Source organism: Perna viridis, chromosome 15 (assembly GCF_037379345.1).
Source record: "Perna viridis isolate PV_CMFRI_1.1 ecotype Kerala chromosome 15, ASM3737934v1, whole genome shotgun sequence".
Taxonomy (NCBI): domain Eukaryota; kingdom Metazoa; phylum Mollusca; class Bivalvia; order Mytilida; family Mytilidae; genus Perna; species Perna viridis.
Genome location: NC_142459.1, coordinates 13,541,781 through 13,561,256, shown reverse-complemented (window position 1 = coordinate 13,561,256; position 19,476 = coordinate 13,541,781). Strand labels below are relative to the sequence as shown.

General features: G+C 31.8%; 1 protein-coding gene and 1 long non-coding RNA gene across 2 annotated transcripts in view; one reads left to right on the top strand and one right to left on the bottom strand.

Annotated features, from left to right (window-relative positions):
• The window catches only part of LOC148597021 (scavenger receptor cysteine-rich type 1 protein M160-like), a 55,121-nt gene extending 49,705 nt beyond the window's left edge, over positions 1 to 5,416 (bottom strand). The window contains exons 1-4 of the mRNA XM_088564362.1: positions 5,287 to 5,416; positions 2,471 to 2,572; positions 1,836 to 1,983; positions 524 to 693 (exon numbers count right to left, since the gene is read on the bottom strand). Of these exons, the coding sequence (XP_088420488.1) occupies positions 524 to 693; positions 1,836 to 1,983; positions 2,471 to 2,546 (394 nt within the window). The 5' untranslated portion in view covers positions 2,547 to 2,572; positions 5,287 to 5,416. The remainder of the gene's footprint in view (positions 1 to 523; positions 694 to 1,835; positions 1,984 to 2,470; positions 2,573 to 5,286) is intronic.
• Positions 5,417 to 15,313: 9,897 nt separating this feature from the next.
• Positions 15,314 to 17,441, top strand: LOC148597020 (uncharacterized). Its single transcript, XR_015919097.1, has 3 exons — positions 15,314 to 15,428; positions 16,820 to 16,851; positions 17,196 to 17,441. It is a non-coding gene; the product is annotated as an uncharacterized LOC148597020 (long non-coding RNA).
• The last annotated feature ends 2,035 nt before the right edge of the window (positions 17,442 to 19,476 follow it).

The window sequence follows — 19,476 nt, the reverse complement described above, 5'->3', positions numbered from 1 at the left end:
TAAGAAAAAAATGGATTTGCTTAATTGTTGTTAAACCAAATTTGGCCCGATTTAACGTGTCATTCATTCTAATTACAAATGTTTAGAAAGAACTTGAAGAAAACTTTCTTTTGAAAATAAATTACGCTTCATTTGAAAAAACGATTAATGTATGTGTCAATCTTTGTATCAGACAGTGGGTGAAACAAGGTAGAAAAGACACCATTATGAAAGTTTAATTTGACTACATGATGTATATATACCACTTATTAGTATAAGCCTGAAAAATCACGATTTGCCAGATTACTATGGTAAATTGATTTTTAATTCAATTGAAATGCACTGAAAATGAATATTTCAAGGGCAGATACATGTAACTCTGGCAAAAACCTCACTATTCTAACATTCTACTGAAAATATTCTGAGCAAATCCAGTGACGTAGAAAGCAAATAATAGCCTATATAAAGTTTTAAACTTTTCAGTGAAAAATAATATAACCTGAATAAAATGCATTTTGATAATTGTCATATGTATCATATATACCGTCTCTTACGCAACTGACACCAACATCTTCTTGATGACCACAATTTTCTTTTGCCCATCCGTTATGAGAACACTCAGTTAAGTGGGTCTCTGAGCCTATACATTCTACATCATCTAACCAGATGTCGCCCAGGCCGCCACCTGCAGTGTAACTGTAGGCACCAACATAGCTGGGGAAATCATTAAACGAAACATAATGTTGAATTAAGGGTAATGATAATTGAGAATATCCGTTATTTCTTGCTAAACATATATATGGATTGACTTTAACTTTAAATTTAAAGCCAGTGGCACAGTTATGTTCAAGACACTAGATATGAATATATATATATATATATATATATATGTATATACGTCTCAGAATGTGACGACTCTATTTGCTACACTGCTCCATCGGATCAAATTGATACAGGGAAGATATATAAACGTATTGAAAGATCTGAAAAATTCCCAACTATGTTAGAACTGTCAAATTTGCAATGCAAATATTTGGTCGTTCCCTCCGCGGGACTCGAACTCGTACTGCTGTGACATCTATGGTAACACCGCCTGCACTAAGTCCAGCGCCCTAGACCACTCGGTAAGCTAGGCTATATAAAAATATAGCTTTCGGTGGCGGGGTCATTCCTCCTTGTAGGATTAATCTAGGGCTGTAACTTAGTACACAATGTATGGTAGTACGGGACAGTTCATCTAGGTGTTATTATGACAGTTCTAACATCGTTGGAAATTTTTCAGACCCTTCTGGATCATAGAAGTTAAGACATTATTCTCAAGCTTAACTGTGTAGCACCAATGCCTAGATTAGTGAACAATTCTATATCGTTTACCTTTATAGTACAGTTACAGTCAGTCATCGTGTACTTGGAAAATTATATTCCTTATTAGCATGTATACAATGAGGATATACATTAGAAAAATCCATGTTTTGCTTTATTGTTCTTCCAATTTCATTACAACATAGAGGTCAGACAGTAGTTTTTCACATATGTCTCCAAAACCGTTAGGTTTATCCAAATTCTTTCAATAGCTGAATGATCCATATTATTAGGACTACAAAAGTCTTCAGACTCCTTGTAAGAGTTATTGCCCTTGAAGGGGAAAAAATGACTTTTTCAGTTTTCAGTTAATATCTTGAAAAATATGATAGAATAAAAGAAACTTTCAATTGTTGAAAAGACAAAATTGTTGGACAACTTCTTGTTTAATTTATTGCCTTTTAAAGGCAAAATTCAACAGGGTGAACACTTGTTGTTTCATATATCTGTATTTTAAAAGCAAAGCATATACAAGATGTACTGATCTTTCTAACCTTTTGCCAAGCTGTTTACAAACGACTTCAGCATCCTGGTTGTCAAATCCATCATCACAAACTGTCCCCCAGACACCATTGTGATATATTTCCAATCTTCCCCTTGTTGAAAAGATGGATGTTTTATTTTCTGCCAACCTAATTTCGCCTACATTTAAAAAATCATTGAGCAATTTTGTCGTTAATATTGTCTTTTCAAGGATTTATTCATTTCATCCTTAAAAGGTAAGAACTAACGATAAAATGCATAGCAGTCAATAACCGCGTAGACAATCAAACAAGAGACGTTGACCTTTTACCTACATTTATACAAAGTAAACGAGAACAAGTTTTTCTAAGTCTTATTTGAAAAGGGCGCAAAATGGGTGTCTAAGGTGTTTTGTATCCATTAGTTTGATTTTTTATATAAATAGAATACTGCAAAATAATTGCACTAGTACGATTCATTTGACTCGTTTTTTTATTAAACATTTATTCTACTCTAATTGTGCATTAAGACGGTAGCACACCAACCCACTAAATGTTAATATTCATAAATTAAATAATATTTGTAAGATAATGGTGATTTAAACAATTTCGACAAATTATTACACTCTATATCCGTTATGTAACACAAGGGTGGAAACATACATTACCTTCGCTGTCACACAGAGTTGTTTTCATTTGAATATAAACCAAACAAACAAGCAATGGTAGTTGTAAAGGTTTCATTTTTGTTGTCCGTTTTATCTTTAAACCTTCAAACATAAACATTTCCTTAACTTTGCACGGTACATAACATAAACTTTGATATATGTCAGATACACGTTTCAAAGACAATACAGATTTTCTTGTTCGTATAAAAACAATATCAGTACATTACTTTGGTCATCATTGGAAATAATAAATAATGTTGCTTACCTTATATTTAGTCAACAGTTTAAGTAACATAGATGAAACTAGAGGATGTATGTAAAACTATAAAGTTGAATTGATATTTTGCTAGTAAATTATATTCAGTTAAAATAATATTTATGTTGATATTACTGGAAAAAAAATTCTTTCAGTAAATACATGTTTTTACTCAGGAAATGGATTACGAATGAAATGTTCAAGCATTTCACGGAAAAAAAAAAAAAAAAAAAAAAACATCAAGGATACAATTCGTGGTTTTCCTGGTCACCAAAAACAGGAATTCGCAATTGCCCCCCCCCCCAAAAAAAAAAAAAAGAAAGAAAAATCCACTATAAACCTCAAAACCACGAATTCAAAAATCCACGAAATTGTCTTTCTTCCCTCATCCACTCGTGGATGCTTTCTATATTACCATATTCTATATTCGGAAATTTTCGATAGAATGCTCGAAAAATGACGTTTTCGACAGATTAATCTGCCCTTGAAAGGTTCATTTTCAGTGCTTTAAATGAAATGGTAACCAAATGGTTTAGCATTATATAGAAAATCGTGCTTGTTTTCTTTATCGTGATGGTGCAAACAGTCAAATTACATTTCTAAAATGATGCTTTTTTTCATACCATATTTCATCCTCTGACTGATTCTTACAAGGGATTGAGAACTATGATATTAAACTTATGCATTGAATGGTCAAAGCCCTTAGTTTACAGGCAAATGAATCTTATACATCTTTCTTGTTATATTCTTGCATCTTAATCGCGATAATTTATTCTTGTTGGAGTAGTGCAGCTACATGGTTTGATATTTTTGTAGTCTGTGTCGACTTTCTGTCGTGTAGTTAAGGAGGTAGACCTAGGGAAAGGGAAACAACCCTTACAAATCATTGGAACGTTTGTATTCAGCATTTTACATCAATGTCATGTAAGCATCTGTTACTTAGATTGATTTCATTTTGTGTCAAATGAAAGCTTGATAGCCTTTGGTGAAATTTAATCTGATACAAACAAATCATTGAATGCATGAGTTATGTCCCTTACCTTAGGTTTACCTTCTTAAGTAGCTCTCATAATACATATCATACAAACTAGAAATTATAAATACAAACTAAAAAAGTGTATATATATTTTAGGTAGCTTAACCCAATGTTATTGACGATATATTTGTTTTTCATATTAAGCATATTTTCCGTTAACGTCATAATACATAATATTGTGCTCAAAGGGATTTTATTTGGTTGCTTTCTTTGATAAACTACCGGTTCATATAACGTCACATGGACCGGCATGAAATTATATGGACCGCCTCAAAAAAAAAAAAAGTCCCCTAACTATAAAAATAAATATTTAGTTTTTCATGGAACACTTTTTTGTAAAGTATGAAGCTTAATGAACAAGGGTTTTTAAAGTTATTTCGTACAGAGTTATCTGCCCTTGAAATGTTCATTTCAGTGCATTTCAATGAATTTGTAACTCAATGGTTCAGCATGATATGTAAATCATGTTTGCATGTTCTCCTTGATTATGATGGTTCAAATAATCATATTACACTATCAAAATGATATTATTGTTACGTCAGCGGACGGACTGTCGGACATTTGTATACCATATTAATAGTTGCTATGTAAAAGGTCCGGTCCATTAAAAAAAAGGCTGTAGTGGTCCATTTTGTATTATCTTCATGTTTTTGGTTTAATTTATACGGCAAAAAAAAATGAAAGATGTCGTTTGTCATGGGTGTTCAATGTAATTGTTGGGGAAGACGACATTTTCGCATTGACAACAGAAGAGGCCAAACCTATGACGGCCCATGTATAAAGGGAAGGTGGAACAATGAATTTCAACTTTGATGGACCGTATTACTAATATTAATTTGAAATAATTATCATTTAAAAATGTTTACACTTTTTAGAAGTGTTTGGTCACTGTTGAAGGTTGAATAAAATAATGATTTTCAAATCTTTATAATAAAAGACATACAACATGTCAATAATTTCAATTAGACATCACTGAGAAATATGAGTTAAGGACGTATACCTAGGGTAAGGGACATATTGAAATAAGTGATGTGTTTGTATCATGTACAATTTCACCATAGTCTATCAATATTTCATTTAAAACAAAATGAAAGCAATCTGAGATATTTTGACGCTGACATGAAATTGATGTAAAATGTTGAATACGAACGTTCAAATGATTTCCAAATTAAGTGTGTAACAAATCAACAATGCATTAAGGAGTCGTCATACGGGCCTAGTACATGGACTGTTTGATTTTAATTTTTTTAATATATGTGTAACGAATTGGCTGTTTCAGTATTGACCTTGCATTAACCCTCTGTCAGCGGTATATGCCCTCGTCCCCGGGGTCTCGGGACAAATATAACCAATCTCGAATCAATACCATGTTAAATACAGAGTAAGCCATTTAGTACTACCATAACTAGAACGTCTTCCACGGTTGTATTAAACGGTTCCTTAAACAAACCAAGTACAAATGTATCTATATTGTGATACAAACATTAACACTTTGTAAAAAAAATATAATTGATTCGCACTTACCAATAATTCGTTTTCATCTAAATTGAGTCTCCAAATCAATAATATCAAAACAATTCTTCACAGCCTTGATTATTTGACGTGCTGAAAATTGTGACGATAAACGACTTAATACTTGTCATAAGTACTTTCCTTCTTTGTCAAAAGTGTATAAGATAGTGTGTCAAATACTAGCCGAAATGTGTAATTATTAAAACGAAAATTTGAAAATATATGACAAATTCCTTTCATACCTTTAACACACACACACACACATACACACACTCACACACACACACACACACACACACATGAAAAGAACAAACAAAAACAAACAAAATAATAATAATAATAATATTAAAACAAACTAAAACAACACTTTAAGTTAATCTATTTGTCTTTTCAAACTGAGATGAAACGAATTTGGCGGAACGTAACAAAGATACAAGCATATTATCAACAATACAAAATAGTCAATAGCTCAGAGTTCACTAAAAGGTATGGACAAGTGTATTGGAATGGTAAGATCTTGTATCTTAATTTCTCCAGACTCAACCATTAATTTGCGATCATGTTTTTTTTTATTTGCATAGCAATACTTTCTAAAAATTAAGCAGAACTTTTATTAGAGATAATGGGAAAAATAAAAAAAAAAAATTTGCGAGCAAACAAAGTTATATTTTAAATTATATTGTGAAGACTGGAAGTCAGGTAAACAGTTAGTGTGGAATTCTGCCAATCGACGGTATTTCTTTAAGCTTTTCCACCTGTCTAATGAAAAATTGATGTATCACCGGATTTGCATAGAACCGTTTCAATAGATTGTTAGAAAAATGAGAATTTTGACAGAGTTTCATATATCTGTCCTTGTAATATTCATATTCAATGCACTTTTCACATTATTGCTCAGTTAACCAAAGGTTAATGGCATGATATGAGGAATCTTGTCTTTTATAAATGAGTGGTGGTTTTTATACCAGGTTTTAACCATTGCTTGATTTTTACAGAGACTGACACTTTACACTGAAATGACCATGGCCAGCAAACTACTGCCTCACATGTAAGCTGATGTATGCTATCATGATTACTTACGATTCAATCTCAATTAATGTAACAAAACTGTTTTCCTCGTCATTTTTTAAAACATCAGAGTAATAAAGTGCCTAATTATATTGGTATACAAACCTCTAAATATGATACATTTATAATTTATATCACAATATGTAGAAGCCAAGAGACCTTACGTGTGCAAGATGTACTTTTTTTAGAATTGTCTATGCTTTATGAGAGTCTTAAAAACATATTCTGGTACTAATTTTCTTTGAAAACTAAAACGTATTTTGACCTTAGTCAATTGATAAAATTAGTGTGTTATATTTACCTAACGTTAACTGCAATGTCCACGTTTATTTAAGGAGGTAGACATAGGGTAAGGGACATAACTCATGAAAAAAATAATCAAGGGAACCAAGGTTATAGCGGTAATCAAAAGAATGTAATCCAGGGACATGGAAAACACAACAACGAACATAAAGTCATACATACAAAGTAACAGAAGCAAATCAGTGATATGTTTTTGTATTATATTCAATTAACCAAAGCCTCTCAAGGTTTCGTTTAAAACAGTAAAATGAATCCAAGTTCATTAGATGCTTTCATAAGATTGATGTTAAATGGTGAATACAATTGTTATAGCCCTTATCATATGGTCTATCTCCTTAAACTAAGACCAATACAGCTCATCGAATAAGGATTATAGATGTAGATAAGAGCCTAGGGGAGTCTGCCGTTTATTCTCCACTATAAACATGATTGTTTATATCAATTTGTAATCAAGGTGTGGGAACATGTAGATACGAGACTGGGATAACCAACCTATTATTATCATTTATAAAAATAATAATGTTGCTTTCATATCAATTTGAAATCAAGGCATGTTTTGGGATTATTCTATTATTCTATAATACAAATCATCTACTTGGTGAAACTGGCATTGATTTGTTTTCTATTTGCAAAGTCACTCTTCGTTGTATGAATAAAGTTAGTAACATGTTATCCTAATATAACATGGAATCTGACCTTATGACATCAAGATTGACTTGGACTTTAATATTTGAATTTGTATACCCTAATTATTTTCTTTCCAATGCCAACATCTCCCAGTATTTATGCGCCAGGAAAAAAAATACTTTTGGTTAATTTTCTGTTTATCCCTTTTATTCTTTACGGCGCTATCAATTGAACTAGTGATTTATCAGTTTGAGTGATAAATATTAATTATAATTTTCAAAATGCAGGAATGAAACAAGATCAAACTGAAGAAAAAAAAATTTTTGCAGAGTATTATAAAAAACTGCATCATGAATAGAAAATCAGTGAAATTATACATGTATTTAATGTTGAAAAGATTTGAATTCAACGCTAATTTATTGACAGACAACAGCAACTGATCTGAAACAATTTACTTAATAATGAAGGTACTTGTTTGAACTATTTATGGTAAGGAGATTTATCGTACATGTCATATTGAAGTACTTCCTTGTAGACGAATTAGGTTGAATTACATTAAATATAATTCTGTTGTGAAGTGGTATATAATACATATATAACAACACATCCCTATGGAGATAATGAGGTTACTTAGATTAATCACTTATAACACTCACTTAACCTAACTTTTAAATGATGATATTGTTGGCTGAAAATGTTATGGGTATTTAAGTTGATTTAACATAAAAAAAAATTCAAATACAAATTCCCCAAGTTTTGCTTTGTAACATGAGATTATGTCAGAAAAATGATCTTTATACAAATGTTTAAGAAATTTCATCTACAAGTCTTTAAAAGAAAGCAAAACCTCTATGCAGAATCTATATACAAATGTCATAATCATTTGCCTATACTTAGGATCAAGTTCGATGACCTATATGTTTATGTCTACATTTGCGTCCATCTATGACAAAAAAATAGGAAAATCAATGTACTATGTAACAATTTAGGTATAATCTATTTTTGATAGTGTGTCAAAAACGTCTGCTCGAGTGATAAAAGCAAGACATTGTAAACAATGAATGTGTAGACAATGTCCGTACCTTCAATAATGTATATTCTGTATTGTTCGACACAAACACAGATTTTAAAATTATCTGTGGCAATTCAGTGCTGTTGTTTTGCACTGCAATTTACTGGAAACAATTAATCTTTGCGTAAGAGTCATGTTAAGCTAGCTACAAACCGGAAACGTCAGGATAAGAAATCCTCTACCAAGCAAGGACCACTGCAAATGTTTTAAATTTCCAGGTTTTTTGCCTTGATTTTGCAAAGAATTCTTTGGTTAAATGACCCATCTGTATTTGTGTGCTGTTTTCAACATAGTTATATGATGCTTTTAAATAAGAGCAATTAGTTATAGTCAAGCCTACTGAACCTTACCGTTTTAATAAAATACATCATGTATTTAATTTTTAGTAAGAAGTAAGAAATTAATCAACTTATGTTTCCTAATGAATATGGATAGATTTTGACAGATTGTAGAAAAATTAAAAAAATGCTGTAAAAAATTAAACCAAGAAATTTTCCATTAAGTGTCAGTCTCCGTCAAATTCTGGTATTAAATGAAATATGGTATGAAATATTCCAGAAATTGGACAGTAAAATTGATTATTTGCACCATCAGAATTTAGGAATACATACAAAACTTTCAAAAAACTTTAATTTTCAACATTTAATGAATACAATCAAAACAGAAATCAATTGTTGGTTATTATGAAAGAGATCTTTACGTAAAACAATGGTAACATTGATAAAACCTACTCTATAAATATATTGTCGTTCCAGTAGACAAAGCCCAAAACAACATTGTTTTTGTCTGCAAAACGTTTACATCCAATGTTTATTATCAGATGTGGACGTAGTAAAAATAGCATTATTAAAACCTACTCTGCTTCCACACTTGCCGAAGGAGAGACAGTGAAAAACCATAAATCTGTGCTATCTTCTTTTGGTCTCTCTACAAAAGACGATGAATGTGGTATACCGTCTATGTATTCGATTCCTAAACTCTACAAGAATCTGTACAAACAGCGTTACAAAGCTGGAACTGCAACTCTTTCAAGACTTTTAACTTCTATACTCAAAGCTGTCAAAAAGGGTGTCCAGTCCGACCACGATACTTGTTTCTGCCGTAGTGCAATTAATTCAATGTTGATCCTGAAAAATTCGAAAGATCTTCTGGAAACCCTCAATTCAAGATTACTATCAGAAAACAGAAAACAATATCAGTGAAACCCATTTTTTCAACTTTTTATACTTCTTTTATTCCATACTCTGTTAAATTCCCGACTCAAAAACTATATATATATCGTTGTTACTGCAGTATGACGGTACACCTAGATACAACTATGTTGTTCTTGACAGAGATTCTGCATACTTTGTAAAAAAAAAAACGTGCAAATCATTTTCAATATATATAAAAGAAAATGTTTTCAAAATGCTTGAATTTTTGATCGACAACATAATTGTCCGATGTGGTGGACGCGTTTTTCAACAGACAGTTTACATTCTAATGGGATCAAATTGTGCTCTTCTATTTACTTACCTTTTCCTTCACTCAAGACAAGTCAAGTAAACTTTATTCAAAGTAGATAAATCAAACAGGAAACATAAGCTCTGTAGAGCTTTTAAATTTACATAAATAAACACAAGACATACATATAAACTTAATGCAACATGACATTCAAATTTAAAATAACATGCAAGTAATCGAACACACAAAAAACACTAAAAATAATGCAGACTGGATTTGAAAGTAGATGCTACTCAGCAACTAAAAGCATTAAAATTAACATGCCAGCAAACTTAAAATAATACATGAAAGATATTAAGGAGATGATGTTTATTAGCAACACTTCATATGTACTTTTATTATTATTATAAATAAAGCGTAAAGCTCTTTCGTGAATCTTTACTAAGTTATTTGTACTGCTTTGATTACAAAACATTCTGATGAACAATGTAAAAAAATGCTAGAATAAAATAATAATATATTGTAAGTTTACCACGTTCACTGAGAAGATTACTAATTCAATTTAATTGTTATGATGCCTTTTCTCATTTTTTTTTGGAAGCCAGGTCAAAAAATAGACAAGAGGATGTTAGATCTGGTTTTAAAAAAATCACATATCTTTCATAAAGTTTTGAGATGGTTGGTAGTACACTGACTGGTCTATAGTTTCCTTTTTCTAGTGTGCTGTTTGTCTTTTGAATTGGTACTACCATAGCTATTTCTAATTTGTCTGGAAAGACTGAAGTTCCAAAAGTTATATTGATCGGGTTGGTAATACTACTACTGGTGCAGCTATTTGCAGAGTATTAGGTGAGATTTCTTCAATGCTGATAGCCTTTTTTGCACTTCTTTTTGTTGAACTGTTTTTTTTTTTGTTTTTTTTTGAGTGAATAATGCATTTTGAATGAACACAGCCGTCACAAAAATCACTTAGTAGCCTTTTTTCATTTGTATTTTATGGGTCCAGGATTTGCTTCTACATCACCACTTATTTTTTTCAAAGCCGATAGCCTTTTGTACACTTCTTTTTGTTGACCTTTGCAGTTTGCAATTTGCAGTTCATAAAAGGAGCTGGTGCTCTTCCAATATTTCTCCTTTTCAATGGTACATGCTTAATATATACATCCATGAAGTTGTTATTAAAACAGCATATGCTTCATTTACATTTGTATAATCTAAAATGTCTACATCTGACTGCTCTCTTAAAAATGCTCGCTATCAAAATTTTCGAAACTTCTATAAAATTTGCTAGTTTTCACTATAGATAGAATGTCTACTTTGAATTGAAATACAATTAGATTAGACATCACTAATGCCTGCTAAAATATTACATGTATTGCTACAATTTTAGGTCTATTCGTAAAAAATAACATCTACCAAACTTGGGGTTGCCCCTTTACATGTAGGTTCTTTAATAAGGTTTGTAATATCAAAAATTTCACATAGGTCTTTCATTGGTGAACTCTTTTTTATGTTTAGTATATCGTAGTTGAAATATCCATGAATCATGCAGTTATCATAGTTACAAATTTTTTTATCCACGTATTTTGTAAAGTCTTTGGAGAAAACACTATCAGTCATTGACGGTGGCTTATTTGCGCCACAAATATACCATTTCCTGTTGTTATGAATAACTTGACTCTATTTGCTCAAATTCAAGGTGTTCCTTTCTGTCGTCAGCAATGTGTAATCTTAGGTACACAGCCACTCCTCCACTTGGCATTTTGGTCAGCTTTCCACTAGGTGTAGTCGTCTACTTTGAACTGGCAGTCTCCATAAGAATGACATTTTTTGTTTCGGCAAGGGGAAGCATGTCAATAGTGCCTCGTTGAAGAAGTTCTTTTACATGGCATGTTTTATTTTTAAGGCTATTAATGTTGAAGTATGCACAAATTGCTTTGGGTCTTTTTTTCCTCAAATCGGACAGCTCTTTGAAAATGTCCTCATGTACGCTCGTATAAATTGAGTCAGAGTTATCATCTGCTATATTGAAATATCTTCCATGTGATTTATCTATGTCTGATGTTAAATTGAGTGAGTTTAAGCTGTTAGTACTCACATCAGCCAAGTCATTTGGCAGGGACGGTGTTTGGTCTGAAGAGAAAAAACGGGTTTGTAAAATTTAGGACGCGATCATCAAAGGTCTAAAAACAGTATAGTTCAGGTGTTCCGTCTAGTTCATCGTATCGCTCAAGTAATAATGCATTTTGAATGAACACAGCCGTCACAAAAATCACTTAGTAGCCTTTTTTTCATTTGCCCCCACGGCTTTGAAGAAGAAAAGGCATGTGTATTTTACGGGCCCCGGGATTTGCTCCTACATCACCACTTATGATCAGTAACTGTAAAAGATAAAGAGTTCTGAAGTGGACATCATGATAATTTTCATGATGACTTCCGGTATAAAATTCCGAGTAAAACTACCTCATTTGAAGTTGTGAAGAAAATTCTTGATGCAAATATTGTAGTGCTTTGTTCTCATATTGTTCAGTAATATTTTGTTATTTTGATGAGAAAAATTAAAAACCATACCAAAATAAGTAGAGCCAGATGAAAAGTGCGTGCTCCTGCCATAGCACATCTGCAAAACTCTTGTTAGGCTGACTTTACAGCTGACCTAATCGAAAAGAAAGAAAATCGTTTGGGTAGATACTTTAATCTGAGTTTCTGCTATATAGAGGAAAAATTATTCTTAAACAACCCTAGCTTCGTGGATTTTATACATCGCATCTACCACAAAGAACTTGAGATAAAGGATACTACAGACACTGTGAAGTCTCATTTCTTGACCTACACTTTGAGATAGACGGTAAAGGAAAACTATTGACCAAACTATACAACAAACGCGACGACTTTCCATTCAGTATTGTCATTTTTTTCTCTCATCTGGGGCAACATCCCTTCAGCACCTACCAATGGAGTTCATATCACAACCCATACGATATGTCAGAGCTTGCCGTAACTACGCAGATTTCTTGTATCGCGCTAGACTACTTACAGTCAGACTTTGTGGTGCTTACAGGATGTTTTTCCAAGGCAAAGGGAAAAGCTCTTTAAATCAGTGATATTTTTGTGTCATATTCTATGTTACCAAAGCCAATCAAATGTTCATTGGAAGCAGAATGAAATCAACCTATCTAACCAAGATGCTTACATGAGATTTATGTAAAATAGTTTACACAAGCGTTCAAATGATTTCTCATGTCCCTTAACCTCTATCTACCTCCTTACGAGAAATATCTCGCATGTAATGTTTTGCTGTTATGTACGCTTACACAGCAGTAAGCGATTGGTTCTTGTATAACGCTAGACTACTTACAGTCAGACTTCTGGAACAGAGTTATGTGCCTACAAGATTGAAGTCATCACTACAGAAGTTTAACGGTCGTCATCAAGAAATCGTTGATCCCTATGGTGTATCATAGTTTTCCTTTCTTTTTCGTCTACCCTTGACTTGACTTTTAATAAGAGAATCGCATGATTCTTACAAAGACTTTCAAATAAATCCTTATTTCACCATCTTAAAGGTTCGCAATTAAGTGAATTTGGATTGAATTTTTTTCCCAAATTATTAGATGTAAATTCCCGAGTTGAAAAAAAGTGCCGATTCGATAGTAAGTTAAAATAACTAACTCAGCAAAGCTTTTCGTGACTTCATTCAACAATTTCAAAAATTAAACTTAAAACATTCCCTTTCACAAATCATAATTAGATTGTTAACTATCATATTTTTACATTATCGACTATAATTTAAATATAACAATGTATTATGTATTTACTTATTTAACATTCTTATTGTATCAATTAACCAAAATCATTAAAAAAATTTTCCCAATCAACTCATCATGCAACCCGATTCCATAAGAATAATTTTCCTTACCCAAATTCCTTAAGAATAACTGTATTTAGAAATAAAGATATATTAAAGATTTAGTTTTGCTTAAAAACAAGACAGGAGTTGACAGACAGGAGGTGATTCATCATATCTTGAGATAAATTCAATAGAACTGTATAAATGCATTTGTCCAAGAAACACCATTTCTTAATATGTATCTGTCCACGGATCTGCTACCGATCGTGAAATATATTTTGACTGGTTAAAGTGTAAAAATTTTGGCGGGAAGATGTTTCTGTACTCTTTCTCTATACACTAGTAGAACATAACCAAGAACTATTACAGTAGAAAATCAAACCATTTTTAGGATACGGGTTAATAATTATGAATACACTTTTGAAATCATTTTCTCTGATGAAATCCATATGTCTATATTTATGATGTAACTATTTTACATCGATCTTGAATGTTCTCATCGTGTAGGCTGTTGATGATACAATTGCGCAAACAAAAAGAACATGGATGATCTTGGAAAAACATAAATGAAAGTATGCCCGATTCAGTTTAAAGTGTGTCAGCTACATTTTTTATTATGCACGAATGACATTACTTATCGAAAAATGTTGCCATTCATAGTGGGATTAAGGTTGTAAGTTGAAAGTACATTATGCATTTATAATGTTATTTCAACTAGAGTGAATAGTCATACAAGTATATGAAAGAACCAGGTAAACACACGACCTTAACTACAAATACATGTACAAACATATTTTAAAATTCAATCTTTTGATATTGAAACAATGCTTTCCAGGAATTGAATTGTAAGCCAAATGGACATAGTCTAGTGATGACTGGTAAAACAAAGGTACACAAAAAAAAATATAAAAACAAAAAACAAAAAACATATAAAATAGCCGAATTACAGACATAGACATCAACCCGGGTAGCACTTAACACTATAACCACGGATCAGCTGCAGTACCTGAACCATTCCGTGCAACATTAATTGCGATCCGCCGTCGTTCCCCAATCAGTTTTGATCACACATTGTTCAATCAATCAAATCCGTTAAACAGTTAGTTTATCGCTTCCGTTTTCCATCTCGTGACTGCTGATCGGTTTATTTATTTTACGGATTCTATTGTTTGTTTGTTTGTTTTTTGTTTGTTTTTGTTTTTGTTTTGTTTTTATTTTTTTTCATTTTTAAACATTTACGAAACGAAAAGTTAAGACATCAATTCAATTACTTTTAATTTATTACATTTGATTTTTTACTAAATGTGAATTTAATATTTCGTATTCAAAATGCATTTGATATGACACATTACTGGATTCGTTTCAATTTTTTTTGTTTCTTTACAATATGAACCGCTTATCCAACTTTTCACATAGCATACCCGATCAATTCGGGCACCGGTTAGCAGTTATCAACCCGTCGATGATCATTCCGTCTGCGGTCATCGATTTATCAAATACACTATGCGTCATCCATTGCCTGATACTTGTTTTTGTCTATAATACTTACAATTTCAATTTTTATATGTGAATTGAAACATGCATTTAACCAAATGAAGCATAAAATATGCATGTAATTATCGGTTTACAATGAAGAGTGTTACATATAAATAGCCTCATTCCACATTGAAATCTTCATCTGTCCTTACTACTACATTAAAAGGGAGGTTCAGTTTCAGTTGAGCATCATGAAGATTTCATATATTATCCTACTCCTTGCTGTTGTGTCCGTTCTCTGTCTGACTACTGTTGGTAAGTAAACTTTGTCTTCGTTGTCTTAATAACCTTTATTTTAAAAATGGACTAAATTCTGAAAGTTATTTATCAGTACATGAAATAGGGGATATTAAAAGAATCACGACAGTGAGGAAAATGGGGAATTTATTGGTTTAAAAGCATCGCAGCTCACATATGCCTTTTATCTGATTTATTTTAACAATTTATCAATCGCTGTTCATTGCTTGGTTTGTTGTTGTCCCAAAGTGTATCATATCTTCTTTAGTACAGACAAATCGATCTCTTTGATGTGGTACGAGGTCCACTCTGCTTTTTTCCATCGATTTTCACGCCTATGATCATTTCTCTGCTTTCTAAATTGACAACTAGATTATTAAATTCATATATATTTCTAATGGTTCTACCCTAAAGCTACAGAATCTTTCAAGTGAAAGGAGGAATAAATATTTACGGAGGAGCATTATGAATTGGTTTAAAATGTTTGTGTAAATGTAAAAATGAGAATGAGGAATGATCTACAGTGCTAAGCTTTAGTATATTCTTTTGTAATACATTTGGTAAAAAATAGTTTGTTCAATTAAAATATGTTATATTCACTGACAGTAAAGCTTTTACTTCCGCTTCTGAAAACATAACTTATCTTGTTTTATCCATTTACATGTTAGGATGTTGTCAAAGTATTCCCTCATCGATAAAGTTTCGAAGAATCGAGCTCTTCTAGTACCTTCATCGTTCCTTTCTTCGAACGCAGCAAATAAATTGATTCTCTGAACTGCTTTAAATGTGTGATGCATAGCCTCCGCTACAGTCATTGATATCTAAATATATCATAAAGTAAACATGTCTGCTGTCCTTGCATTTTACCATGGTTCTATTTGTACTATTCAAAGTAATATTTTGTTAATGCCATGTAAATAAGCATTCATGGTTTAATTCACAACTCAAATTTTAACCAAAAACATGTTTGAAGATTTTTGTATTGGACGGTTTAAAACCATGTCAATTTCTATATTTGACCAGTAATTCTGTATCGCTAAATTGGACATTTATATCATACTGACAATTATACTGTTAAACATGTATATAGTAAATGAATATTATATTAATTAATTAACAATGGCTTGCATTTTCAATAATTGCGGTCAGGTTCATACATGATTTTTCAGTAGCGTACAATGACGGTAGTATGACGTTGTAAGTTTGAAATTTAGTATATGGAATCCTAGACACAAGATGGTTTCACGTCTGGTTTGTTGTACTTTAATTCCATTAAATATCACTTAAGACTTCATGTTCTCCTTTCAAATCAAAGACAATTTTGTATAGAACAGTTCTAAATGTGGATATTTCTATTGTTTTGATTTCCATTCTTGCTTATTTACATTCAATCGTTGTTTTGTTTTCAGAGGCATCTAGCAGCAGTTCCAAAAAGAATAAAGTAAGTTTACATGTCAGAATAACAAGACAGAGTAGCTGCAATTGTTTGTTTTTTCTTTTTTTTTAATCTTAACTGTACAGACAGTTCCGGTGAAAGAGTCGACTGTATAATTATTAAGATGTTTATGTTGTTATAGGCTTAGGAAAATTAAATAATAAAAAAAACATACACGCAAAATAAATTCAGTACTTTGTGTATCACCCATTTACTCAATTATATTCTGTACTGTAATATTTGAAATAACTTCCGATGCGATAATTATATGTTAAATCAATATTTATCTGGGTTTGCCAGCAATTTTATGCACATTCTACTATCAATAATTTTATGTACATTGTTTCCAGAAGGGTAACTACAAGTACAAGAATTCTTACAAGTACAAAAAGGGAGGTAAAGGGAAAGGAAGCAGCAGCAGTGGTAGTAGCAACGGTGGCAAAAAGGGAAGCTACAAAAAGGGTGGTAATTATAACAAGGGAAACTATTTTGGCGGAGGCTGTACAACTGGTTGTTAAGTGGAGCATTCCAATACATGGCATATAAAGAAAAATGAAGGAATACAAGTAATTGATCAATAAAGAAAATCACTTTTATGAGGAATAGTCATTTGTAAGCCGTGAACATACCACTTATTGGTTATTTCTACACAAATACGAACCCTTTAGATGCCGTTTTTTTTTAAGTTTATATCAATTGTGTTCAAATAACTGGTTTATTCGGTGAAGTGAATACAAAAAAAAAACAAAAAAAAAAAAAAAACATGGTCACAAAAACTTTTCGGCGACATCATAAAAACGATAAGAATACTCTTTATTATACATTATATCATATTATATCATATTAATATATTGTATTACATTAAACGGCCTGTTTATATGATTGATGTCCATGCGATTATAGTGTTCCACACTGTTACTATTTTTATCATATCGTGGAATCTGTACTTGAATCCTAGCATCTTTATGCAGTTCAAATTCATACTATAAGAAAACCACATTCCCATTACTAAAAGCTTATCAATTATCATTGTCCCACAATTATAGGTAACAGTATCATACCCTGAAAACAAATTCACCAATGTTGACATCATGCAAAATGTGATTCATAGGTAAAAAGCCTACATATTTTTATTTTGGATATATTTTTTGAATAACCATAGTAATCAGAAATTAACACTAAGTTTTTTTCATATAACCCGAAAGTAACTAAAATCATACCTACAAAATAACAAAAGCAAATCAGCAACTCGGACTCCACTAAAAACTGGGTACAGCTCTTGAATGGTATAAACTTCCAACTTCATCCATATTCCATCCATCATTCCCGATTGTCCACATCCCCAGTCCCTATTGAGAGTAATCAAGGGAACCTATAATCTAACGGAAATCAAAATAATGTAATCCAGGGGCAATGACCACACATGAAACACAGTCATACACAACAAAGAACATAAAATAACCCAAATGATACATACAAATTTAAAAAAAAAAGTGAAGGGGCAATTCGGAATGCCCTTAAAACTGAGATCATGGACCAGGTCCCCTGTAAGGTATACGTAAGCGTCTTCTCCTTTGATAGAAGTCCCAAAATCCCCATAGAAAAATCACCATCCCCTCATAGAATCCCCATCGCATATTTAATATCAAATGTTACGTTATCAAACTAAATTTTGCATTTTAATCTCTTCATTATTATAGCTGTTATTTTTAATTAAATTTGATACGTGTTTTTCATATGTTTAAATATGAACAATACGCTCTATCTGATCGTATTATTTTCAGATACACCAAACAAAAATATTTTGATAGTTTTAGGGAATTTTGTGTATTTTCTTTAGTTTCATACACGTTTGTATTTGTTTAACAGAATGGTGCAGAAAAGCCCTTGGTAAAGAGCTGGAATAGCTCAATAAACAATGTGCAAAACGAAAATTAATAATATTTTTCAGTAGACATTTTGTTTTCATTGTCAATCCTTAATACCACGTGATTACATGTACTACTGTGAACTTATTTATTTTAGCAAGTGCTAGCATGAGCAAATTATGTCACGGGATCATATTTGTAGGTATATTTTTTACGATTTCAAAAACCTTTCGCACATAGCTAAAATTTGTGTCTACAGTATATGAACATACAGAAATGTGCCTCCTTTGATACCATTCGCAAATGGTGTAAATCTAATGAGTGTCAAATTGTATACAACACTGTATACTTGGGCCCATTAAAATGTCACCATTGTGCAGGGTCATCTCAATAGAGACTTCAAAATGATGGATGTTAAAATGACGCGGACAAAAAAATTCAACGCACTTGAACAAATTTAATTTGGTACCTGGAAGTACTTTGTTTCTATCGTATTAAAATGGTATTTAATAACAAGGTTTGGGTAGGTTACAGATAAAACAGTATGCGTAGATACTTATGGCAATTCAAAATGGTTGAATTTAAATCCAAATAAAGAATTCCAATTCTGATAGGGTATATAGCGAGTGTTGCTAAGTACATGCATATTTCAGTTTATTCGAATGTAATACCAAAATAAAATAGTCAGCTATTATATATTCAATGTACAAATGTACTAAAAACAAATACCAATTTTTGACAAATGTAATAGTAATCATAGGAA